This window comes from Balaenoptera acutorostrata, chromosome 9 (assembly GCF_949987535.1).
Source record: "Balaenoptera acutorostrata chromosome 9, mBalAcu1.1, whole genome shotgun sequence".
Classification (NCBI taxonomy): Eukaryota; Metazoa; Chordata; class Mammalia; order Artiodactyla; family Balaenopteridae; genus Balaenoptera; species Balaenoptera acutorostrata.
This window is the reverse complement of record NC_080072.1, coordinates 41,418,268-41,445,122: the sequence shown is the minus strand read 5'-3', so window position 1 is coordinate 41,445,122 and position 26,855 is coordinate 41,418,268. Positions and strand designations below refer to the sequence as shown.

Here is a 26,855-nt window from a genome sequence, read left to right as displayed (position 1 = left end):
AGTTCATTCCTTCATTTTTAAAATTGTTTTAATAATACACACACGTATGGAGCACCTAGTGTGTGCCAGGACTATTGGATTAAAAAAAGTGAATGTGACAAAGGAATCCATCAGATTCCCGTGACACAATATGACATATGTGACAAATGCAATCAGATCATTTCAGTGCAATTCACGTTTTCTGGGTAAAAGAAGAATTTTTGACAGAAGATTTCCCACAATAGGTGACATTTAGGCTGGACTTTGAAGTATGGGAGGTGACGGTGGCAAGAGAAGTGAGAGGGGGACACTTCAGGGTGTGGCACGTACAGGTAATGACGCGCAGCGTGCTTGTGTCAGGAGCATGAAGGTGTGGAGACTGGAAAGGGAGATCAGGGCCTGTGTGCATCGGGAACGCCCCTGCATGAATGCCAGCGGTTTAGGCTTTGTGTTGTGTGTGCTGCGTCATGACTAAGGCTGTGAGGGGAAGATCCTTCTGGGGGGCAGTGAGGAGGGGACAGGGTGGAAGTGGAGGAGGGAGCAGAGAGTGGATAGACCGTCAGAGCAGGTGGCAGAGACAGCGCTCACAGTGACTGATGGAGAGGGGGCGGGGTCAGGGTTGCCTGCCAGGGGGTGAGTTCATAAAACCTGCTGGATGAATAACCCACATGGGGTCCTAGGGGCCCTAGTGCCAGTGCCAAGGTGACATGTAATCAGACCCCTTCCCTGATCACTCCCTTTCCTGGGTGTCTCCATCTGTCTCCCACTCCCACAGTTAGGAATGGAGCCCCAGAATCTACACCTCTCCTCATTGATCTACTCAATGGCCACTCAGCCTGGTGCCAAAATACAAAAATTGGGTAGGTGGGCAGTTGACAGAGGGACCATAGGACGAGCTCTTAGGAGAGTCACCCTACTGGCCTGGGGCCCCTCTTGGGCCCTCAGTCAGGGCCGAGCACCAGGCCCAGCCAGAGCAGGGGATGACAGCGTCAGAGCTGTCAAGAGGCCACTGTCCCCAGATGCCTCAATGCTCCCACAGTGACACAGCTCAGGACGCCTGGTGGTAACTAGAGTCTAGATTCAGTGCTGTAATCTCCACAGACCCTTGTGGGGCCATATGCAATACTGTCAACTATTTTTAAAATTGGAACATACAAGTGTTCATTCTGACACTGCCATTTAATCTCCGTGTGACTTTAGGTGGGTCATTTCCTGGCTCTGGGGCCTTCACAATTCAGATGAGGACAATAATCCTTAACCTCTCCATGCCATGGTATGTCACTGACTAAGAAGAGGTAGATAATCGTTCTCAGAGTCTCCTGTGTATCAGAGCTTGCTACTCAGCCTGGCCCACACAGTGCTTTAGTGCTTCTCAGGTGATGCTGAGGCTGATCTGTGGACCATATTTTGAGTAAGCAAGGCTCTAGAGCACTATTAAGGGAAGAGTCATTATTACCTGGACCATGGGTTTCTTTTGTTGAAGAAGAAAAGGGTACTAAGTAAACAGGTTGCAAGGCCACTGCCCTTCCTCTCCCCAGCAGGCAGAGCAGCTAAGTATCCCTCCCTTTCTGCGGTGGATGTCCAGGGCGTAGGCCTGCCAGTACCCCTCGTCCCTGGGCAGAGTGAAGGGTAACCTTGTGCCCTGGGATGTCAAGGAAAGAGTAGGACAAACCCATAAAACATCCTATTTCTGGTCTGTCTTTTCCACACTCTCGCCAGGCTGCCCAGGAAGAAGGACAGAGCAGTGACTCTAGGCTCAGAAACTTGGGCATCCAACAGGATGAGTCCTCCCCATAGCATGGGGACTCAATGCTCTCAGGTCTGATCAGGAAAAAACATCACACTGACTTGAAATGGTTCTCCTCAAATGACCAGAGATGCTTCAAATAAAAATGTTCTCCAAACGAAGTAGCTAATACCAAGGTACCCCTACAGGCCTCCTCATCCCCACCATCTAAGACCCTGATACTCACAGGCATCTGTACCACACATGGAGGCCAAGTTGCCACCATTCACACATTCATTCCACAAACAAGTGTTGAGCACTTACTCTATGCCAAGCACTGTGCTGGGAGCTGGGAGGACCAAGGTACAGTCCTTGGTTTCGGTAGCTTGTTATCTAGCAGAAAAGACAGACACAGAAACAGATTATTACAATGTGGTAAACATGATCATAGAGGTCCTTTCAACGTACCTTGGGAGCCCTGAGGGGGAGCCTGAAACTATCTGGGGAGCTGGGAAAGGCCTGATGAGGTGGTGATGTTTGGGGTGGGGTTTGAAAGAGGATAGGAAATTTTCCAAACAGAAAAGAGAACAGATGTACTCCAAGCCAAAGGAGAAGTGAGAGTCCCAGGGTCGTGGGTAGGCCCCAGGGTGTGAGAGAAGCAATGAAGTCGCGGGCATGTACGGCCACAGTGGAAAATGAGGCTGGCAGGTCTGCGGGCACTTGAGTGTCAGGGTAGGAAGTTTGGATTTTATCTGGTCAGCTATGGAAACTCAGAAGATTTTAGGAGAGATTATGAGAGGGAGGACAGATCAGATCTGTGTTTTAGAAAGAAAACCAAAGGCAGGGGTGAGGATACACTAAAAATGAGAAATCTGTGTCCTGGAGACCAGCTTGGAGGAAGGAAGGGTGATCACAGACAGGACCAGACTCTGAACTAAAGCTCAGCCAGTGGCACCAATGCTCTCCCCTAGCTGAGACATTCTCTGATCAGAGGAGGCCGGCTCACTCGTGTGCTCTGTGTACAGGCCTGCTGCTAGGTGTTTTACACGTGCCATTTCACTGAATTCCCCCAATAACCTTGAGTGGTAGGGACTATCGCCCCTTTTTACAGAGGAGAAAGCTCAGAGGACTTACTTAGGGAAGGTCACAGAGCTGGCAAGTGGCAGAGCCAGGTCGTGTGACTCCAAAGCAATTCCCTATGCTTAAAACCCACGGGGCAGGAGGGAGGGGCATGGAAAGCTAGGTTTTCAGGACTTACAACAGATTGCATCAAATTTACAGTTTGTGATAAAGAAAAGTTCCACAAATCCTTGGCTTTTCTCTAATGAGGCATTTGTCATAGGAAATATCAGAGAAGAAATCGCTAGGCCTCCCCTCTGTCTCCCTTGAGCCCTTTGCTCCCTTCCCCCGGTGTTGGTCACTAACCTCTGGATCCATAGCACTGGCTTGGCTGGTTTGGCCAGTCTCCTTTAAGGGCCCGCCTCACTTTGGTCCACTACCCCACCTCCAGGCCTCGGCCCCTTAGAGGCTGGTATCATTCGCTCCTGGGCCAACTCATAGCTGGGCAAGGAGACCGGGAACTCTCCTTCTCTGAGGCAGAAGCAGCTGAGAAATCAGCCAACCACTCCCAACCACAGCGGAGGCAACGGTTCCAGAAGTGCGGCATTTTCCACTCTTGGCTGCTAGGCTTGTAGAAGTTGATGTCATGTGAGAGGTTGGCCCTCGAGATTTGTTCATACCCGGGAATGCTGGGAGTTTTTATAAACTGTTTCCCTCTCATGAAGAAGTCAGGCAAATAGGAAGTGACATTCTTTCTCATCTTCTCTGGACAGAAATCCACCTTGGATCCTGTTCCTACCATCTAAATCCACAAGCATTTCCTGCTGCAGCAGTGCGTGCTCCGCAGTGAAGAAAGCGGGCCAGTCTTCCAGGCTAAGGGGTTTGAAGACTTACCTCCCAGCGAAGGCAGAAGCAGCGGCGGGAGGAGGAAAGCTCTGCAGGCTCCAGCAGCAGGCAGTGTGGGCCAGGGCCGCGCGAGCCTAGGGCTGACCGGGCTTCAGGGTAGGGACGGCTGGCAGGGCACAGACAAGGCCGTACACGGAGGTCATAAAACAAAATTTATCTTTAATTTGTAAGTGTCAACAGCAGTACAAAAGATGGAGTGATGACGACTAGATTAAGGGTAGAGAGGACAGTCTTGAGGTAAATGAGCATAAATAGGCAGTTCTTATAGACACTCCCCTGAGGGGCCTCGGCCCCATCACGGCATATACATTATCACCCAAAGATGGCATGTTTAACATATCAGGAAAGCACCTTGTGCAAAAAGGAAAAAAAAAAAAAGTAGCTAAGGTGCCAATATACACCAGGATAGATAAAGACAGTGTCTTTCAATTTTGTCTTTTCCCTTAATTATGAGGCAGAGGAGGGGAAGACTTTGAAAAGTACCACTGAAAGATTATTCAATGTTGAGTTTTATCTCACGTCAATACTGCACAACGAAATCCAAGAAGTGTGTGTATGCAACAAAGCTAAGAACAATGATTCATTCCTTGACATTTGAAGATATTCTTTTTTTTTTCTCTCTCATTTCTTTAATCCTTAGCAAACTTTTTTTTTCCATTATCAAGAGGAGAGTGTGAGAAAGATGTGATGGCAACCCTTAAGGTCATTTAAAAACTTTACACTGGACTGTACAAGATTTTTTTTTTGATAAACTATTTACATTTTCAGACTTTCAAACATATTCAAAGCAGCAATAGACACTAGTTTTTATGGTTTTTGTTGTTTTTCTAATTGCCCAAATAGTTACCAGCCACGGGCCAAGTAGGTACCTGCATTATACACAGAATTTCTACAAAGAATATCTGCAGTTAAAATTTGCTCAAGGGTGTATTCAACGCCCTTAGCGTCCCAAGGGCCGCACCCGCAGTGTCGCTAGAGGAACCAGCACAGCACCTTGACAACAGAGTTGCAGTTGTCCCAACAGCCCTACACAAACTTTACACTTTTGAAACAGCAGCCAGCATTCAGTCCAGCATGTCAGTGAATTGTGCTGATTAAATTAACACAGAATACAATCTCACAATATACATCACAAACAAATTACAATGTCGGGAAATCAAAGAGTTACAGTAAGATAAGTTATGTAGTAACAGCTTATAAGCTTGTCTAAGGTAATAAAAATTTTACATGGCAAATACAATAATGAATGAACATAAATGCTAAGCATTCTAATTTGCTACAAGCTGGAAAGGGTACAATAAAGACTGCACTTTTCAAAAAAGCAAAAACACATATGACAAAGGAAGACAAACGGAGAATGCACATGAGCAGGTCTGCAAATGTGCAGCATACAAAACAGTTAAATATTTGCACATTCCCCGTACTCCAAGAGCACCAGCACTGAGGCCTCACTTTCTGCTTGCGGTTCTTCAGGAATAAGAAGCTACTGAGCAAGATATGTCACTGAGTTGCCTTTAAGCTTTCATATTGCCACGGACACCAATTAGAAGAGTATCTGCACTAAGCTTTACCTTTCTGCCCCTCCCCCTCCCACCTCTAGCCCTGCCCCAAAGGTACCAGCATTCCAAATGCTTGTTCATGAGCTTTTGGGAAGAAATCTGTCCCCAGAAGAAAAGATGGCATGGGGATGAGAGGGAAATGTGTTTGCATATCAATATTTTCAGTGATATTAGCAGAGGGTTACACTCAATAGTACATGGCATCAGAAACAGAACATAATCGGCAGGAATAGCAGATAGAAGTTGTTTATTAAGGAAGAAAACATGTCAGGGGACAGATGACTTAAGGAAATGATGCAAGTGCTTTTGAAAAAGGACAAATGAGGTCATACAATATTATTATACTTTGAGAAGTGAGTTTAAGTGCCAACTCAGTCCTTAAACAAACGTGTACAAAATCAGGCAAGGCTACAGCAACCATTTTTGTCATTTTCTCATTAGAAAGGAAGACCCAGTAATAAAGTCAATACATTCCTCTAGCTGCATTCTTTGCAGTTGTTGGCACTTGGTACAGGACTTCTCATACGGTTTAAAACTACTAACTGATTCTTTTTCTTTTCCCTAATGAGTAGGTAGAGGTCACCTCTTTGCAAAACGAGTAAATTGAGAGAAGCAGCCTCAGCTGTGGTGTTCAAGTGACCGGGCTGCCCTCCTACTGGGGTTAGATGGGCTTCCTCAAAACAATTCCTGCTTTCAGCTAGTGCCCGTGCTCCCCGCTCAGGAGGGTGTGCTCCGGAGAAGCAGCCTGGCTTCATAAGGAAAAGAAAGAAGCCTTTAATTTCAGCCCTAGAGTGATCACACCCTTTTCAAACACCCCAGGCTCCAGTGGGGCTAATGTTCAGGGGAGGCCAGAATTTGACAAGCTCAATAGCACTGTGAGCCCGCACCTGAATTTAGAACTTGGCCTGAGATGGTGTCAGGACCCTGGCAAATCAAATCAGGCCTGAGGACAAGGCTGGGGTGTATCAAATACCAAATGAAGCAAACTGATGTGCTCCTAAAAGGGTGAGCTGAATACAGGTGAAAACAACAAAGCTTTCGTACCTTCCTGGAAAAGATACTGCATCGCATCTGCCAATGAAACAGAAAAACTGCCTCCCTGTCTGCTCCTGTCCACAGATTGACCTTTTCTTTCTCTCTCTTTCTTTCTTTCTTTCTTTTTTTTTCTTTCTTTCTTCCTTTCTTTCTTTCCTTCCTTTTTCTTTTCTTTCTTCCTCTTTCCCTTTCTTTTCTTTCTTTGTTTCTTTCTTTCTTCCTTTTTCTTCCTTTCCTTCTTCTTCTCCTTCTTCCTTTCCTTCCTTCCTTCCTATTCCATATGGTCCATTGTTTAGGACAGGATTGTCTGCCAGTGTCCCTACTCTAAGTGACAAGGAAAATCCTGATCCTGCAACTTCTTTAACAAAATGGAGGTAATTTTTACCTTTGATTTGAAGATACTATGAAATAGGGAGCAATGGGAAAAAAAAGTTGATTAACATTCTTTAATTGGCATGGTGGGACTTTCATTAATGGCCAATCTCAGAGAAAGATTTTTGCCTTTATAATGGCATTCATGCTTCATGCTATTAAATGGTCACAGAACTACCTTATAAGATTTATGTGGATTCACAAAGCAAATTGACTCTCTCCCAGCTGTGCTGGAAATTCACCATGTTCAATTCATCAACTTTCTATACGAAAAAATAGTGAAAGTCTGAGTCTGTGGACAGTGGGTTCTAAACTATATGAGAACCCAAGTGATGGGTTTTACTGCTCCAGCTACAGGTGGGACTCTGCTTTCTCACTGTGGCTGATAATTCACTACCCCATGAGGTACAGTGACTCGTCAACTTGTAGTCTGGACCAACATATATGGATAGAGAACAAAAAGGAAATACATAACTTATATTTCACTAAATATTCATGAACCAAAAATAAATTCTATTTCTATGTTATATTTACACAATTAGAAAAATCTAAAATGAGATGGTGAAGTCATAAAAACTTTGTTTAAGCCCCACTGAAAATAAAATGACGTGATCCCTATGATTGTCATTCTTAATTTCCATGGATATTTAGAGCCAAACTTGGCTAATAAATAGAATAAACTGCTTATGTGCAGAATTTAGATTCAAATACAGCATCACTGTTTGACCCAATGAAAGAGACGTTTACAATCAGATCATTCCTGAATAGCCTTTCATTTTTAAGAACATGGCTAGAAGTAACTGAACCCCAGTACTGAGGCAGAGCTGGAGCTAAAACAAAGTGTTCATACACACATGTATTTTGCATAAATAAATGAAATAACAAGACATAAAAATGACTCAAATCCGGCAACTGTGAGGCAAGCCCACACGAGTCGAAACAGATGACTTTTGTTCATGTAGTTTTCGTACAACAGCTTCACATTAGTCAGAAGTGATAAAAAATACCATTTATATCCAGTGCTTATAACACTTACGAAACAACATCTGTGAGTGTGTGTGTTTTTTGTTGGTTTTTTTTTGTTGATTTCTTTTTTTGTTTCTTTTTTTTTTTTTAACTACAAGCAAAATCAAGTTTCAGTCCTAAAGAACAGTCCTTTGTTCTCCACCAGCCCAGAATATTATTTTGGCATGGTCATAAAAACAAACAAAATTAACCTACTATTCTAAATGTCTGCCTTTGTGCAAAATTAATTACATACAATACAATGCTAGCCATACGGCACTCTACTTATGCAACAAAATGAAAAAGGAGAGGGAGAGGGCAAGAGCAAGAGTCAAAGAGGAAGAGAAAAAATCGTGAGAATGAACTGAGGAGGAGAGGTATATAATCAAAAGAAACCAGTAAGACAATAATAAATACTCTTTTTTTTTTTTTTAGGAAAACGACCTCCTCCTCATTTGAAATAAATGTACAAAAACAAAGTTCCAATCCCCAATCAATATTAAGAACCAAACATTCCTATCAGTACCTTAATCAGTTTATAGAGAGCACTCCTAGCTAATGACATAGACAGTAATGTCTTGGCTAGACCTATTTATTGCTATTAGGTATGGCCTTGAGCACTCTTAAATAAATATGAAGGTACACTATTTTCTTCCAAGTGACAAAATGGCTCAAGAAATCTGATGGGGCCGTTCCTATGTCCTGGTGATCAGATTCTGGTTGTCCCATGAGGTGAACTGTCCCATTTGCTGACATTCTCCCATCAAACTACTCTGGGTGAGGCTCCCCCCTAGGCAATCGGTCCTGGTTTCAGGAAGGTCAAAATGGCATGGCCGAGCTCCCTGCGGTTAGGAGATGGGGAATGAAGCCTCACTGCTTCCCAGCCCATCAGCACATCTCCAGAAAAATCCTTGTGTGACAAGGGCAGTTAATCTTGTTCACACGTAGGCATGACCCCCATGCAGCCACAGATGGAGGGAGTGAGCCAGAGGAACTCGTCTGCTGCCCCAGGAGTGATCTGTTCCCCAGAGTTAACAGTAGGAACATCCCATTTAGGGAATGTATTTCCTCTCCTTCTCCTTCCCTATGGTTTTCTTTCATTCTCTGGATGTATCGCGACTATTTGCCTCTATCTTTGCTCTGAGGCTGTCATGTGGCTTCTCGCATCCTGGGGATTTTGCAAAGAACTCCCTAGATATGCCAGATGGGACAAGGCAGCTCAGTGTAAAGCTGCCAGCCCGTGACAGCATCCCTGTGGACTCCTACGTGGACCGCAGCTTTGGGTTTTAGGATTGGCTGCGGGACTCTCCTGCCTGGCAGTCACCACTGTTGACCCTTGCTGCTGAATGGCATTGAGGGGAAATGCCACTGATGCAGATCCTACCACGTGTTGCTTAATTGAATTAGGGGAAAATTCTGGCAAAAGATTCAAAGTCACGGGGAACCTCAGGGGCATACCTGTTGAAGTGTAAATCTCTACACCTGTATCCAAATGCACAGCTCTATAGCCATATATACACTGATGTTCAAAAACAACAATATAGGTATTTAGTAGTATCTTGTTTCAGAAATGCTTCCAGATGTTCTGGGGACATAAAATCACTATGTACACCTTTGTATCTAGCAGGAGAAGGAGGTGAAAAGGGCTGAAAAGTTCTTTGGGGAAGGAGGGTAAGAAAAAAGAATTATTAAATTAATGCCACCAACAATTTTTTTAAATAAATAGTAAGTGGACCCTTGACATTCTGGAATGAATAAATTATTTAAGAGAAAATGTGTTAAGACTGAATGTCAGGGTTAAAGGCAAAGGGATAATGGATGTAGTGAGAGGTGGTCTCAGGCAGAGAAGACCACCATGTCGGTATCTGGTGTGGTGATCGCTCTGGTGTGTGGACGTCGTACCACGTCACACACTGATGGCACGCCAAGAGGCAAACACAATTGGGTACATGCACTGTGGCAACCTTGTTCGTTCCTTACAATATCTTGTCTCCAGATTCCTGAGTACTTCACCATTTTCTGAAAAAAAAAAAAATGTGTGGTTTGCTATTTTATTTTAAGATGCCAAAGATTGTCTAAGACTTTGCAGTGTCTCCTTTAAGACTTTCAAAATATTAAGATTCAAAAGTTATGAAAAAGTTTGGCACATTCAAAGTTTAACTCTACACATGGAAAAATGGAATTCTGAGGCCTTTTGAATATGCTCTACATGCAGCTGCACACGCCGTGGACTTGTTCTGTTTCACAATATGAAATTCTCAGTTGTTTTCTAAAATAATTCAGAATAAAAACACATTCACAACTTGTAGGCTGGCACAGCATACCTGAGTGAGAATGTTTAACCCCATCTAAAACAGTAACTTAAACCTTTATCAACATCCAAAAGAAAAAAAGTAAGACAAAATATAAGACTTGTAAGACAGCTATGGGTTGAGATAAGTTTTCAAGTCCTGGTGTCTCATATTTAATATGTCTTCACCTAAATTAAAAAACAACAACAACAATAACAATAACGACAAAAAACTCAAGTTCATGAAAAATCTGGGAAAACTTAATCTGTCTCACGCTTTACGAAACAATTAAGACCATTCTGCTGATGTAATTGTGGAGCCACAAATGCATGCGGGCTCTTTAAGAACTTTTCTGTTGGGGGAGGGGAGGTGAAATGTCAGAGTATTTTAATTCAGCAAACAAACACTCCTCAGTTGGCACTGACAGCTTCCGGGGCTTCATTTTCACTGCTATAGTCTGATTTGGGATCATCTTCATAGTCGTCATACATTTCCATCTCATCCTCTCCATTAATCATTTCATTTCCAGCTAGGCTTCCGCCGTCTGTCTTCATACCATAAGTGCTCTGGATGACCGGGAGGCTGGGCTCTGGACTGGCGGAGGTGCTAGAGCAGTCAGATGTCATCTGAGGTGATGGTGTGGTAGTTGCCATAGTAATAGCACCAGGATACACAACACCTGTTCCTGTGGTGATTGGAATCTGAGGCTGCTGCCTGTATAGATTCAAAAAATAAAATAAAACAGAGGGAAATATCTATACACATATGTTCTTCTGTGTGGCATCGGAATTCACCCCTCACACATTCTAAAAGGGGGCTCTGTTTGAAATTCTAAGCAAATGACAAAATGTGACAAAGGTGTTTCCTGGAGGAGTCCTGCAAATCTCCCTGATGGTGTGATTGGTGTTAAGCAATACAATGGAGCAATTTATCGATGGTTTTGCAACATGAAAGCAAAGCTTTGATAACCCCTTGGCATTTGGAACAAATACTATAGTTAATTCCACAAAGTTACATGTGAGATCATTTTTTAAGATCTCCCAGGACATGACAAAAAAATAGGCTGGTAATATGAGACATACTATAATGATACTGTTAAGCAGGTTTGTGTCTTCACCTTGGTTTGAGAACTGTACAAAGGAAAGATCAAGATGAGAAAGGATCCAGTATATCCCAGAGTCAGATTCAGCAAAGCATGTATTTGGTATCCGTGTAAATGTCTACTTATTTCCGTGGCTGAACTTGTAGGGAAGCTCCTTGAAGCTTCTATTTCCTAATTATGAAAGGATCATCTTGGATGTCATGAGTCCTGTGGCCCTGGGCTGGAGGTGGGGTTGGAGGAGTCAGGAGTGAAGAACAGGGAGAGCTCCACCACTTAACAGAATAACACGCTGCCTCTTCCTAGATCCCAGCGGGTGCCAGGGCATGGTCACACCAGCTCAGTCCGTCATCATGACACTCTAGTTCAAATAAACTTACCAGACCCTTTACAAAGGGCAGTCTCTCCCTCTGCAGGGAGACATGGCCATCTGTCTCTCAGTTTCCCTTAAGGCATTGTAACTGGTTGAAAGAATGAAAGACCTACTACCTAGCTCAAAGACTATGACTGAAACAATATTCTCATGGATGCAATATTCACCAAGTGTTTCTCAACCTCTATGGACAGTATTATTAATTCACTTCAAAATGTCATTGTGACTCTCTTTTCTGAGCCTCAGTTTCCATCTATTTATAAAAGCTGGGGTCAGGGAAGTCCTGGAAAGTCCTTCCACCTGTTAATACTTGGCCTCAGGTCAGTCCATCACTTGAAGCATTCTTATTGACCCCCCTACATTGAAACTTCTATCCACCTCAGTCTAAAAGCAAAATACTCTGAATTTGTGAAGAGCTAGCTTAGTTACCAGCTATTCTTTGACACGTCCTGAAGGACCGTAACTTCTCAAAAAGGTCTGCACGCCTTCCAGCCTGGTAGAAGGAGAAATGATGGAAATGGCCTAGAATCACACTGTGGGATATCTGATAATGCTATCTTTAACAACCTCTTTCAAACACTAGGAGGCATAATAATGATGCCTTAACCTTTGACTAACATAATATATAAATATTTACATATATATTACCTCATTCAGTTAACATGGTAACCCTGTGAGGTATTATTATGCCCAGTTTTCAGATGAAGAAAATGAGGCCTTGCTTAAGGTCCTGCATTCAATAATCAGCACTGGGGCTTCCCTGGTGGCGCAGTGGTTGAGAATCTGCCTGCCAATGCAGGGGACATGGGTTCGAGCCCTGGTCTGGGAAGATCCCACACGCCGCGAAGCAACTGGGCCCGTGAGCCACAACTACTGAGCCTGCGCGTCTGGAGCCTGTGCTCCGCAACAAGAGAGGCCGTGACAGTGAGAGGCCCGCGCACCGCGATGAAGAGTGGCCCCCGCTCGCCGCAACTAGAGAAAGCCCTCGCACAGAAACGAAGACCCAACACAGCCAAAAATAAATAAATAAATAAATAAATAAATTTAATAATATAAAATAGTCATACATTTAAATAATAATAATAATAATAATAATCAGCACTGCTGGGATTTGAACCTAGGTCACCTGACTTGAATTCCATCACTCTTTCCTTTCTAGATATTAAATATACAGATACACTATGCTCACTATATCCCATAAAAATTCCTGATTTCTATAGAGCCTGTAGGTATCCAGTTGATACTAAGTGCCTGATATTGATGCATTTTCTATGATGCTCGTGGTGATTTTTTTGATTGCCCCAAAGAAGATGATAGAGGAATCTAAATCTATGTATAGAAACATCTGATAAGATACTGTTTTTGCTTTCATAGAATCAAATTCTAAAAACAGTGTACTTCTTGCTTCCTAAGTTTTGGGCAAAGTAACACAAATTAAATTTTATGCTAATCTACCCAAGGCAGTAAGCACCTCATTAAATTTTTTACTGAATTTGGATAATTGCAATAAAAATATTTTTGCCTTAATCACGTAATGAGTGTAGAGTGAAAACTTTTACTGCACTATTAACCCATTTTACAGATTTCCCAATATGGTGAGCTAATCTATAATATAAACTCTACATACCATATGCAAACTATCAAATGATACATTTTCTTTTCATGAAGGATATTTTCTTTTTGCAAAGAATAGATGGTCATCTCTTTGCAGTATTTTAAAATCAAAATATCTATATATGTATTAAATAAATTTGAATTGACCTCTTATTATGTGCTATGGGCAATGCTTAGATGTTTCCACATCATCCCCTTTAATCCTCACAATAAGCCTGAGCGATAAATAAAGGTGCAAAACTGAACGTCTGATCATTCTCCCATGTACTGGGCTCCTCTCATGGCCTTTCAGATCTTGGTTAATGATTACTTCATCTTTCTGACTGCTGGGGCCAATCCTATATCCCTATATCCAATCCATCAGCAAATCCTACTGGTTCGCTCTCAGGATTATATCCAAAATCCCTCCACTTTTGCCACCTCTACCTCTACAAACCTGGTTCAAGCCACCATCAGTGCTAATCTGCTTTACTGTAAGAGCCTGCCTCCTTAGTTCAGGGCACATCCCCTTCAGACAATATTTCAACACAGTAGATAGAGTGATCTTTTTAAAACCTAAGTCAGATCACAATACTCTTCTGCTTGTAACTCTTCAATGTCTTTCCATCTGACCCAGATTCAAATTCAGAGTCTTCACAATGGCCAACAGGTCCTTTCAGCATGTGGCTCTCCACCACCTCTGACATCTAGTACTCACCCCACCTACTCATTCTGCTCCTATTGCTCCGGCCTCAGTATTTCTTGAACAAGCCAGGCACAACCTCTCCCTGAGATCTTTGCAATTGCTGTTCTCTCTGCCTAGTTCTCCCAGGTATCTGTATGGCTAGCTCCCTCACCTCCTCAGGTCTTTGCTCAAGTGAATCTTCTCAGTGAGGTTTTCGATAGCCACTCAGTTTAAAATTGCAATCCATCCTCTAAAACTCCCTACCCCTTTCCCTCCTTTACTTTGTTCTAAGGCATTTATTACTGTTTGATATTTATTTATTTATTTATTCATTCATTCACTCATTCATTGTCTGACATCCCCCACTAGAATGGAAGCTTCATGAAGATAGGATTTTTCACTGATGTAGTCCCAGAGCTTAAGCAGTGCCTGGAACATAGGAAGCACTCAACAAAAATCTGTTGAATACATGGAATGAATGAATGAACTAGTGAATGAGAAGGAAAACAAAGGAAAAGTCTGGGTAACCTGTTCTACGGAAGAAAAGATATAATGAGCTTAGATATATGAGAGAGAGGGTGGTGGAGAAGGAATGCGAATATAATCATCTTTAAATGCTTGAATGATTTTCTTCACAAAAAATGAAGAGATTTGTTCCAGAAGTGACCAAAGAAGAGGATCAGAACCCATCTACGAAGTAGCAGAAAGGCAGAGTATGGCCTACTTAAGAAGAAAGAACTTTCTAGCATTAGGAGGTATTCCACAAAGAAACTAGCTCCCTTGGAAAGTGGTGAGCTCTCTAGCCCTCGAAGAGTTCAAGCTAAACTTAGAAAGCACCCCTACAATGGCTGGCTGTTTGAAGGACATGACTTCTGAGGCCGCTTCTATGTGACCACTGATTCCGTGGATGCAGAATCATACGCTAACTGTCCTGTTGGTCCCGCTCCTCATCGCCATTATCAGCATAAAAAGAGACTAAAAAAATTAAGTGAGCATAGGTAATTATAATTGAAGAAATCCAGCTTTCAAGGGTTTCCAAAATATTATTTCACCCTACATATTTTACTTTTCTTACTGCCAGAAGAAATTCCTAGGATGGCCTCCTTATTTATTACTGAACATTTTCACATTTCCCCCATGTGTTCATGCTCTCCTTCATGCTAAAATAGGAATCTTTACCTGTACTTTCCACCAGCCTGACCCTACCCAAACCTCAAGTCCCCTTCCTCAAGAATGGCCTACGCGTAGCCCTAATGCATAGTAATCTCCCTCCCTCAGAGCTTTACTTGCTCTTGTCTATATAATCAAAATTAGTGTTCCATTATACATTATGTGGAGCACTATGCAATGTATTCTGTGTGTGCATGTGTGTACAACAAACTATTATTTGCTAACCTATTCATGTATATGTCTGGCTTCTCTGACTATAGCATTCTCTGAAAGCTCACTGGGTACAGAATTAATGCCTCGTGTACTATATTAATTTAGTACAGTGCTAGGCACACAGCTGGTTTCAAATAGGCCCTTACCAACTGACTGACTAATCAATTAACAAAATGGAAAATCTGGCCAGCAGGCTCAAGCTTTGTCTATCAGAAATTACTTTCCTAAAAAGCATTTTTCCTTCCTTTACAGATCAATTGCAAAGTCAAAATTCAAACACTGCAGATTTCACAAACAGGAATAGCTGGCAAGTATTGGGCTTTACAAATAATGAATGTGCACATCAAAACAAAAGTTGTAGATATTTGTAAAAGTACACACATGCAGCTGATATGAGTAGAGATGGCTAAGAACCCTCCCTCCCAGCCCAAGTAAAGAGTTTGAGCTGTTCCTGATAGAGTCCAGCATTGTGGCATGGTTTCCAAATCACAAGAAGAGTCCTGGAGTATAGTCTAGCTTTGCCAATTGCAATGGAACTATTTATTTATGTTGTCAAAGCTCCTGTTTGCTGATCCTTTAGACCTTTACAGTATCTATAGATGAAGGCAACGAAGTTTGCTTCATTAGGAGATTAAACCTATAAATTGCACATCTTTTTACATTACCTATTAGAGATTCTAATCTGGCTTTCTCTACAGGAGGACAATGCTAAAAACAGCATGTCTAGTCTATGCTCCTCAGTTAAATTTGTAAGTATCTTATAGGTTTTACTCAACCTCTTTGAGATTAAGATCAAAATGGCAAATGTTCAAATCACTTATACCACAATGCAGTAGAACATAATTCTTTATAATATGAAATACATACCTGACACATAGCACCATTTCTCTAGGATAATAAAATTTACTCTAATTTGGGACTTACTATATGCCAGACATTGTACCAAGCACTTTAGATACATTAAGTTATTCAATCTTCAGAAAGGTCTGATGTTGTAGGTATTATTGTCATCCCCATTTTACATATGAGGAAACTGAGGTACACAGAGTTTAAATAAGTTTCCCAAGGGCAAGTGGAGAGTTCAGAGGAATAAGAATTGCTATGCACTAGTTCCTAGAGCCAGGAAGAAGCAGAGCTAGTATTTGAGCCAGAACAGTCTGGGTCCAGAATTGACATTCTTAACCGCTATACTATACAGCCTCTAAGAAATTTGTAGGCGCTAATTGAGAGGTATGTGTAATGGTGAAAAGGAAATATGTTTCACATAAGCCTGGTCTAAATCTCAGCTCTGCTATCTACTAGCTGTGTGGACTTGGACAAATTATTTAACATCTCTGAATATTGTGTTTTTCAACCTCATAGAGAGGATGATAGTGCCTATCTTATAAGTTTGTTGTATCTGCAATAATCTGTATAATTCACTCAGCATAAGTAAGTATTCAATAATTTACCATTATTGTTACTCAAAAAGTAGCCCCAAATTTTAATAGCTTTTAGTATCTGCATAATTCTCTATTAGCTCACAAGTAAATTACTGAATAAGCTTCAAATAAATTGGAAATACATTACATTTGGCCATAGTTCTTTGGGAAAAGACAATGTTGTAGCTATATGTACCCTAATAAGTATCATCTTACCGTTAATAGTACTCCTATCAGGATTATTACAGAACTCTGATACTTAATCTATCAACTGAAGGGGTTAAATCCAAGGTTAGAGCTAACATTACTCCATTTCATATATTGATAAATTCATTTCATAATAGCTAAGTAAAAAAAAAAAAGTAACTCACTGAATTTCCAGTTGTATCATCAGTAAAATGCATGACAATGTTGAGCAATATATGTAATTTTATTGGCTTGAAAGTTATGCACATCTTTTCAAAATCAGCTATAAAAATTGACCTCACCCCCATTCCCTCAAGAAGTCAATAGCAATCTTTGAATTTCTTGTTTGTCTTTCCCTCTTGTAAATAACCTCGTATCTAATGAAGATCAGTTTGCAAAGATGAATCCCAGGGAGTTAATAATCTATCAAATACAACTACTTAAAAGAGAATATGAATCCTTAAGTGGAAATAATACCTGGCTTTATGTAGCAAGTATTATCAAAACTGGGCAGAGGATAATACTCAGCATTGGAGATTAAAGAATAAGATATTCTGGCCATTGCCTGCACATCCGTAGCCCTATTCCACAGTCTAAAATGAGCGTTCCACAAAGGACCTCTACGCCATCAGAATCCTTAGTCTCTAAATTTCAAAGCTCCTTTTATGCTACTGTATACCACAACAAAATACCTTATTTTCTCTAGGTCCTAGGAGCTCTTCCTCAAAGGGCACAGTCCTACTGACAACTGTGCAGAATAGGACTATGAGGCATATTTTGGAGCAGTGTTGTAAAGACAATTCCTCAGTCATTTGGCATGACAGAGGCAGAGACCTGACTTAATCCTTTGCTCTTGCTCACCTTTCAGTAGCCATAGGACCTCTTGAAGCCTCAGTTTCTTTATCTTATTTAGAGGATTATGTACTTTGTATACCGAAAACACCTCGTATACAGTAGGCATTCAATAAGTGGTAGATGCTATTGAGTTGTTTTAGAGTTTCATTTTACATGCATTGTTATGTGTTGAGGTATTTCGGTCCAGAGCTGCTATCAATGTTCCCTTTGGTAAAGGGGACTAAATTAAATAGAATTACTGCATCTCATATTTTCAAGTAAGTATCAGGGAACTAAAATGGTACCTTTGATAATCTTCCAGACTATGGCAAAAGAGACCCACTATGCAACACAGGGGACATGACTGAGAGAAGGGTGGGAATGACAAAACATCTCAAATTTAAACTTTTGATTCTCCGTTCAAAAGAGACTATATACATTTTCAGAGATAGACTAACAGGATTAAAAGAAGACACTACACAGTCTTAAATTTATATTTTGTTACCTACAACTATACTTCCTAGAGTGCACTGTGACTTGGTATATTTCATCAATTCTCTAATTAGCATGTGAGTAGCCCAATGATATTGTATTGTACTTTTGTTGTTAAAGGCATTACTTTTTAAAATGCAAACATTTGTAACACAGAAGAATTTGATATCCTATTTTGGCATGTCTTCATCTGTTGATACACTGGGATCCTCAAATAACAAAGTGATTTAAGCCTCACTTTACCTCGAAAAGGTTCTGCCACAGTGTAAAGAAATTCATTGATTATCTAGTGTGATACAAAATATAGTTTTACTCTGATAGTAAATCCATATTTAATAGTAATAATAATGACAGGAATTCACTTTTATTGATCTTGTACTAAGCATTATACAGAGTACTTTTAAAAGCACTGCCTCATTGAATCCTCTCAACAATCGTATGAGATAGGTACTATTATTCGTTTCACTTCACACATGAGAAAACAGAAGCTTAGAAAAGTTAAATAACTTGCCCAAATAGGTCGCACAGTGTCTGAAACTCAGTGGTCAAACGCCGAAGCCGATGCTCCTCCCCAGAACACTCTAGCGTATTGTATAGTGACCCAGACTGCTTTCATTGGCCTATTTTTGTTGTGTTTTTTTTTTTGTATTCTGACTATTTACTTTTCCAAATTAGTTGTATGTTTTTAAACACATGCTTCTGAAACCAGCCTTGTGTTTCATGAGGTTATTTTCTGAGTGTCCTTAAAAATAAATGGTTCTTTACTCCTCCTTTAAGGCATCTCTTTCCTTCACCTCCAAGCGAAGCTTTCTTGTTTCCCTGGCACAACACAGCGCCTCAATTCCCCTTCCAGTTAACAGTGAACACAGCTTCCTTTTTGCTTCCTCCACTTCTCTCTCTCAAGCCCTTTCCCAAGTGTCTCCCCAGTCTGATGCCAGCTGCCTCAGGCCACTGCCTCCAGACGGCCCTCTGGTTTGCCACCCCTGTGCTGCTAGGTCTGAGTATGCTGGAACCTACAGACATCTGCACCCCGCTCTGCTGACCACTGTGGTTACAAGAGGCCTCTTTCGAGTGCAGACAGCCAGTCAGCCAAGTCGAAATTTATACCAGAAATCTATTACCTAATTTTTAAACAAAATGACATGAAATCAGACTTGAAGATATCAAAAACATGTCTAGTTTCTGATTTAAGCAAGAAAATCCACATTGTTACTGCTTCTACCACAGAATAATTTACTGCAACAGGAGTTCTGGATCTTATGCCAAAAATGAGGTCCTCTAACCAATGTCAAGGCCAATTATCTTGTGGTAAATCCCACAACAAAAGCAGACTATTGTGATTAGAGTCAGAAGCACCACCCAGAGAAGCTGGAAAGCTTCTGGGGATTTCTTAAGGTTAGTTTTTACTCTTTTTTTCTCCCTGTGTGTCTGCTTAAATAAACTACCAGAAACTTTGTGTGTGGGCACTGGACATCCTAGATTAGTCTGAGAGACAATGAAAGGGGTTATCATTTGGGAGTGATCTGTCGCCTGTTTGTTTTGATTTGAGCAGAAGCCATGCTGCAAGGCTGTGCGCTAGTGACAGGCCCCTTCGGTGTGTCACAACCTCTTCCCTTCCCTCATCTCCTTCCCCAAAACACTGCCAGTAGCCGTCCTGTGGTTTCCAACCGCAGGACAGCCCAGGTGGTTAAATGCAGGAACACTTACCCCACAGTAAAGAACTGCCTCATCTCCTGTCTCCGAGATCTCATCAGTTGCTTATACTCCCCAATCCGGAGCTTTTTGCCATCAACAATGCAGGTGCGTTTCGGTCGAGGTTTGTATTTATAGTTCGGGTACTTCTCTAAGTGGATCTTGCTTAGCCGGGCCTGCTCCTCATAATAAGGTTGCTTCTCTTGGTTGGACATGGATTTCCAGCGAGACCCTAGACATAAAAATAGCTTTAAGTACCCAAGTGGTCAAGGCAACGTACTCCTGGCAAATAACTAGATATACCTTCCCACCACTTCACTCACCCGTGCTCTGAGTAGCGCCTATTACCACATACCATCGAGCCACACAACTAGTGTTTTAGACTATAGAGCAAAGAATAATTTGGATGTGATACATTTATTATATTATTTCTCTCAATAACTTAAAGCTGATGCTACAATAAGTATATTGCTTTAAAACATGTCTTTGCTGCTTAAGATCGTCTCCTACACCAAGGTCGTTTCCCCATCCATCTGCCTAGGGTTAAAAACCTAAACTTCCTAAGTACACTTTGGAGTATGATAGAATTCTCAGGAAAAACTCTCTTGGTTCCAGAAATTCAAACATCTCCCACCTTTAGTGAAGCTGTCCTTTGATAAGATGTTAGCAGATGTTGATATTCTTCCAAATATAAAAACCTAAGGTGCACACTGTATCCCCTGGCCTAGGGTAATTAAAAAGCCTACACTCTACTTAAGAAGTTATAGCTTTAGAACCGGAAGGTACAGTGGAATTATATATATATATACCATTTTCAAATACTATAAACATTCATTCAAAACCATACCAATGAAAGTACAAAAATTTTTAATATGGTTTATACAGGAAGAAGGAAAAGTATTCACTCCTCTAATATTGTTTATAAAGAATTATCTAAACACTTGACGAAGAAGGGATGTGTTTTTTTACGTGTATCAAATTGCATTTTTGTGTCTCGCTGGTGAATAAAGCGGTAACAGCTGTGCTGACTGGATGTCAGCTATTCTTCAGTGGAGATTTTTCATACATAAACAAATGGAAAAGTTGTACAAATATTCTCTGCAGCCAGCAATATCCTGGTCTGTTTTAATAGCACATCCATTCCTGTTTTTCCTGATTGTTGTGCAAAAGTTGTGTAGAGAGTCTACATGGACAAGCTTCTCTGTGTTCGGGTGGCTCCCAGCAGCTTAAAGCCCCAGTTAAGGTTTTTGGTGCTCTTAAAATTCTTGTGCTTAAAAGTTTACATTTTAATGAATATACTTACTATACTCTTAATTTTTTTCATGAATGCCCACCAATAATATAGATTCCCCACAGATGCCAAAATGGAAACAGAGAGGTCCTGTGCCCATTGGAGAGCTTACTCATACTGCTAATAAAATGGCCAAAAAGGGAAAATTTCAAAGTTAGATATCAAAATTTAGGGACAGAGAAATAATGATTTTCTTTTGAATGTCTATTAATTAGAAAAAATTTTAATATATATATTAGGACCATTTTGGTTTGAAAGGTATTTAAATTTATAAGAATAATGCCCCTATGTATATCTCTGAAACTCTAAAAATAAAACCCCACTTACCTGTAATGACATTTAGTATCCATCTTGAAATTCAAAAGTCAAAAAGAAAAAAAGGAAAAACTTGTATTTTAACATTTCAACACTATTTGATCTTACGTATCTTTAAAATTTTCTTAGGGGTTGCTGCCTCAAAATGTCTCAGAATCAAGTTAAATTATTTATACAGTGACAAAACATGTGTATTTGTGTATGTCCAGATCATTGATATTTACTCAGGTTAAATATTTATTGCTTTTGAACAAAACATTTAAAAAATGAAAACCACAGTTTAAGTCTCTAATGTTTTTCGGCTTCTTAAACGGCTGCCTTTGAGATTTTGTCACATCATGACAGCTTAAATAGAACAGTGCCTTCTGTGTTTTTTCTTTTTAAAGAGGAAACATGTTGACTGTAATGCTGCATGTTGAATAAAATACGTTCAATATGTTAAGCACAATAGTTCCAAACTGTATAATCTGCACTAGGCAAGCTTTACACTAATAGAACAAGGCTTGAGTTTAATCCGGAGAAACGGGAGAATCACTCTGGCAAGTTACCACAAAATGGGCCTCTGCCCTGTGGTCTCTGTGTTCAACTCACTGCTATGAAATTTGAACTAGTCATATCTTATTAAAGTAAATGTAGTTTTATTTTACAAGTTTTAAAGTTATCATTAGAGGCACTGTTCTACACTCCATAAATTTCACACTATTTGGGGGCTCACCCCTAGCCCTTGGTGAGTTCTTTCAGAGGGACATATGAGCCCAAGAATTCTAAAGCAGAAAACTGTAGGGTCTGTGAGTGTTTCCAGGGTTCCACAGCAACTTACGGATTTTAAAAGACTGAATTAAGAAAAGGAGGTAAAGCTTGTCTCCATGATTCTTATTTTGCAGTGACCTCTCAGAGTTGCCCTATTAACACATACAATAAATAGTTTTGTCTCTAAAATAAGTTTTTAGTCAGTCCTGCCCTGGCACCTGGTGGATGTACTAACTCCTAAACCTAAATGCTACGGTGCAGGGTGGGGAATGCAGAGATGATGACAGTCTCCTGGGGCAGCTTGCTGAGCTCCACCTAACTTCTACAAACCACAGTCTCCCTTAGGTGTCACATTAGGCCCCTTCTTTCCGCTCGTTAGAAGATCAGCATCAGCGGCTGCACTCACCTAAGATTTTGCTAATGTTGGAGTTATGCATGTCAGGAAAGGCCTGAAGGATTTTCCTCCTCTCATCCTTCGCCCAAACCATGAATGCATTCATTGGTCGCTTGATGTGTGGCTCACTGCTGGCCCGGCCACGGGCATCCCTGTAGACTCGTGCTTCAGCCACAGTGGCACCTCCTGTTGGCCAACAATAATACTGCTGTAGTTTAGCTGCAGAGCCATTCATTGCTTTACTTCCTGTAATGTCAGGGCAGGAAGAACAAGATGGGTGCAAAGCATTATTATCTGGAGACTGTTAACATAGCTTGCCACCTGGTTCAGCTGTTTTCCCTAGGCCCTTCTCTTCTTTTTAAATTAACTGTTGGAAGCAGAAGACAGTTTTAGATGACAGTTCTACAGGCTCTTCTGAGGTAGGCCTCAAAGACACACTGGGCAGAATTAATTTTGCATGTTTTTATATACCTAGTACATTTTTACTACAATCAATTCCAGGTAGCCTTTCCTGCGTGATTTCTCCCTTCAAAAGCAGGCTCTTACCTATCATTTTAGCCTCATTTGCCAAACATTGCAGCCACTTCAAACAATCTCTTACCCCAAATAGAACTCTCTTCTGCAGTACTGTGCCTTGGCCAGTGCTCCCCTCACTGCCTGGAAGCCCCTTCTACTTCTTCATGCTAAATCCCACTCATTCTTTAAGGCCTATTCAAATGTGGTGTGTTTCATGAATTAATTAGTAATCCAATGATAACTATTAACTGAGCAATTACTATGTGTTAGGCTTTATGCCAGGTGCTAGGTATACAAAAGTGAATAAAACAGCACCTGCTTTTAAAGGAGCTCACAGTTCAGGGAGGAGACAGACCCCAAACAGACAATTGTAACAGAGTGTATGGTAAGTGCTCTAATACTGAAGTAAACAGGGCACCAAGAGGGTGCCAGTAGACGGGAGAGTGAGCTAATGCCTCCTAGGAGAGGTGACATCTAAGCTGAGTCTTGGAGGATGAATAGGAATTAGCACGTGAATTGGGGGGGGGGCAGTAAAGACCCGATGGGAAGGGTAATTCAAGCCAAAGGAAGGGCATTTGCAATGATGCCTCCCAGGATGCATGCATTCATTCCTCTTTCTTTCAATGTTACATGCTCCAGAGAAATTACGTGCTTATGTGGCTATCTCTCTCTAATATTTCCATTCCATCCCCAGGAATATGAGACCCCTGAAGTTAGTGTTTATGTTGCACTCATTTTTGTATCCCCAGGGTTTTCCATGTAATAGATACTCAAATACTTATTAAGTAAAGGATTGTTCAGTTTTCAACTCATATGCAAAAGTAGTAGACTAAAAGGCGGTCATTTCAAGGGTCCTGATATATTTTTCTGCTGTGTGAGGGTAGTTCTTTAACATCCCCTATGAAACTATGTCTAAATTCCTGACATTTTATAGTTTCCAAAGAAGTGACCACAGTAACCTACTAGATTGAAACCTTCTTGAGGATATGGCAGGAACTGGCTCTCCTTCACTGCTGTATCCCTAGGTTCCAATAAAGCACATGGCATACAGAGTTTCAGTTAGTAAAATACATGCAATTAATGAATGGTTGAATAAATGAATCAATGAATGAACATAGCTCTTGCTTGCTTTCATACCCCCTACCAGCATGATACACTGATGTGTGCTTTACAGGTGGCAACTACTATATATCTCCCTATAGATTGAGAACCCCTACAGTTAAATGTAAAGTTGGACTGATGGCCTCAGCCAGGGCTTCTACTGCACAAACAGGAAAGCCTACTCCCAAAAGTTTAGAAGCAAAATATACATTAAAACCTACATCTCTACATTTTGGAAAAAGTAAATCCTTTCAGCTCAGTGGAGTGATTATACAGGAACAACATGACCCAATCCATCTCTGCCCTTCTACTCTATTTCTAGCTACCTTGATTAAGTAGAAATTTGTTTGTGTCAAAGCTAGGAATAAATTAGAACATTAAAGTACACTATTATTTGGCAAATATGGTCATCATTTATTGCAAACAAAAGACAGAATAAAAGGGCTGAACTGGCTAATATTGTCAATTCTTTTCTGAACATGAAGAAGGGCAGAGGGGCCCATTTCTGAAGACCATGCAAAATAAAATATTTTATAAACAGGCTTTCTTTTAGGCCGACTAGACAGACTGATCCCTTACATGAAAAGTCTCAGATCCCAAGATGCATAACTAATATGCTACCTTTTTGCCACCATACCCACAGTACATTAATTTCATTTAAAATGCACTGACCATACAGGATAAATTGATTTCACTTTATATGGGTTTGACAGCCATGTTTATTGTGCAGTGAAATGTAGTGTAGCTTCCAGCTGACAATATCCATCAACACAGGGCAATATGCTGACTGCTGGGCCAGATGAAGGCATACATTACTCTGGAAGTGAAACACTCATTCAGATACGACAGTGTCTTCTCCTGAGGATCACCATGGTAATTTATGATGCCCTCAGTGCCATTACTTTACAACTGACATGAATTCAGCAATTTATATACTTGCATGCATACATATAAAAGGAGACAGGCTTGTGGAGAATGTCAGATGCAAAAACATTTCAATATTATTCTAAGTTAACGACTATGCTACAGGTGATTAACATTTGAGATCTGCTTTTACTGTCATAGCTTTTCTTCACCTCTAGCAACACCAAATAGCCAGCTTCCATTTATTTATTCACTTACAAGATGTATTTCATTGTTAACAGGCAGTTTTAATCTCCTACAGACTGATCATCGTAGATTTTTAGACTCTGGTTTTAGTAGATCTTCTACTCCATACCAATTGATTCTCCCAGACATGTCCATACCTAACCCAATCTCTCTCCCTCTCATTCCATACTGTAGTCTTAACATATCCTTCCTACTCACTTCTACCTGACTAAATTCCACCCTCTCCAAGGAATAGAGTTCAGGTCCCACCCTACCAACTGTCCTACACTGACCTTGTCTGTCCTCCCATAGTACATATTATTTACATGACACTGACACTGAATTAATTACACAGCAGATCTCTAGTCTCACAAGAAATACTCCCAGAAATTGAGAAATTCAAGTACAGTACATAGTATAAAAATGTGAATTAAGAAAGGGAAAACAGAAAACACCAGGGTGTATGCACATGGTTTTTTTCTTGTCTCCTTTTCTCTCTCCCAAGCAGAGTCAACTGCAAAATGAATGGGACATTCCAAATTAAAACTAGAAATGTTGTATTAATGAACCAAGATTTGGGAAGAAGAAGAGACTTATCCAGAGAGACCAAAAGTTTTGAAACTACTTTTAAATTGGATCTGATACATGATCAGAGTCAGAATTTTAAGAAAATATAAAGGGGCCATAACATCAAAAGAATATTTAGAAAGTGTTCCTTAACTTCCCAAAACTGCTTCATGAAACAAACTGGTGAGGGAATTATTGTTGTAGCAATAAAAATACATATGACTGTATATATGTGTATAAACTCAGAAATTTAAAAAGAGATTGTATTTTAGGAAATCCCTTTTAAACAGATAAGGAAAATTCTATATAATAATATAGAATTATTTTTAAAAGGTATGCTATTAGTCTGAATATTTGAAGCCTAAAATTGACTTTCTGCTATAATTAACTTTAGAATCTACATATCAAATATGACTTCATGCTGCTCATTTATTTTCAGAAATAACATCAAGTTAAAAAGGGGTGGGGGGGAGGCAATTCATTCTAAAGTAGCCAATGCTCTCTGGCAGAATCCAGAGTTATCCTACGGAATTGCTCATAATTCTAAGAGGCAGATTCTTTTACTTTTAATAGCAGAGGAATCATTTGTGAGTTCAATGTTCATAATATGTCTTCTCATGGAAAGCAGTTGGAAGCAGCCTAGACCTACAGCTATGTACTTGGAGACTACTGCTTTCCAGCTGACCTAAGAGTCTTTAATTACCAGCAACACCATTCCTAAATAACGGAAGGTCAACAGTACCACACTAGGCAACAAGGGAAAGCACTGGTCCCCTTTACTCCAGGAATTCCTGGTCTCTCTATTTCCCTGAGTTTAATTCATCCTTCATCTCCCATATCACAGTCTGTGTAAAGGCAAACTTTCAGTTAGATGAAAAAAGAAGTCTATGAGGAAAAAACAGAAACTGACAAGGCAAAAACTTTCTTAGGGATCTGTGATTTAAACGATTGAAAGAGAATACAGAAAGTTGAGTTGTTCCAGGTGGGCTGGAAAGAAGGCCAGTTTAACCATCATAGCCTATGGCAATGGTCCTGAACTAATCCTAGAGAGGCCCCCTTCCTGGGTAAATGCCAAGGGTTATGTGAGTGAATGAGTAAGCGTTTTGTGTGGATTTGTGCATATATAAAGTTCTCCCTAAGGA

At 40.7% G+C, this 26,855-nt stretch overlaps 1 protein-coding gene across 19 annotated transcripts in view; it reads right to left on the bottom strand.

Moving 5' to 3' along the window:
• Positions 1-3,809: 3,809 nt before the first annotated feature.
• The window catches only part of SOX6 (SRY-box transcription factor 6), a 640,888-nt gene continuing 617,842 nt past the window's right edge, over positions 3,810-26,855 (bottom strand). For 15 of the 19 annotated variants that reach the window (XM_057553078.1, XM_057553079.1, XM_057553081.1 and 12 more), the window contains 3 exons: positions 22,453-22,686; positions 19,706-19,922; positions 3,810-10,646 (listed from right to left, as the gene is read on the bottom strand). In XM_057553078.1, coding sequence (XP_057409061.1) covers positions 10,343-10,646; positions 19,706-19,922; positions 22,453-22,686 — 755 coding nt within the window. In that variant the 3' untranslated portion in view covers positions 3,810-10,342. Of the gene's footprint in view, positions 10,647-19,701; positions 19,923-22,452; positions 22,687-26,855 lie in introns of those variants that run through there. The other 4 variants (XM_057553084.1, XM_007174874.2, XM_007174879.2 and 1 more) reach the window with 2 other exon arrangements.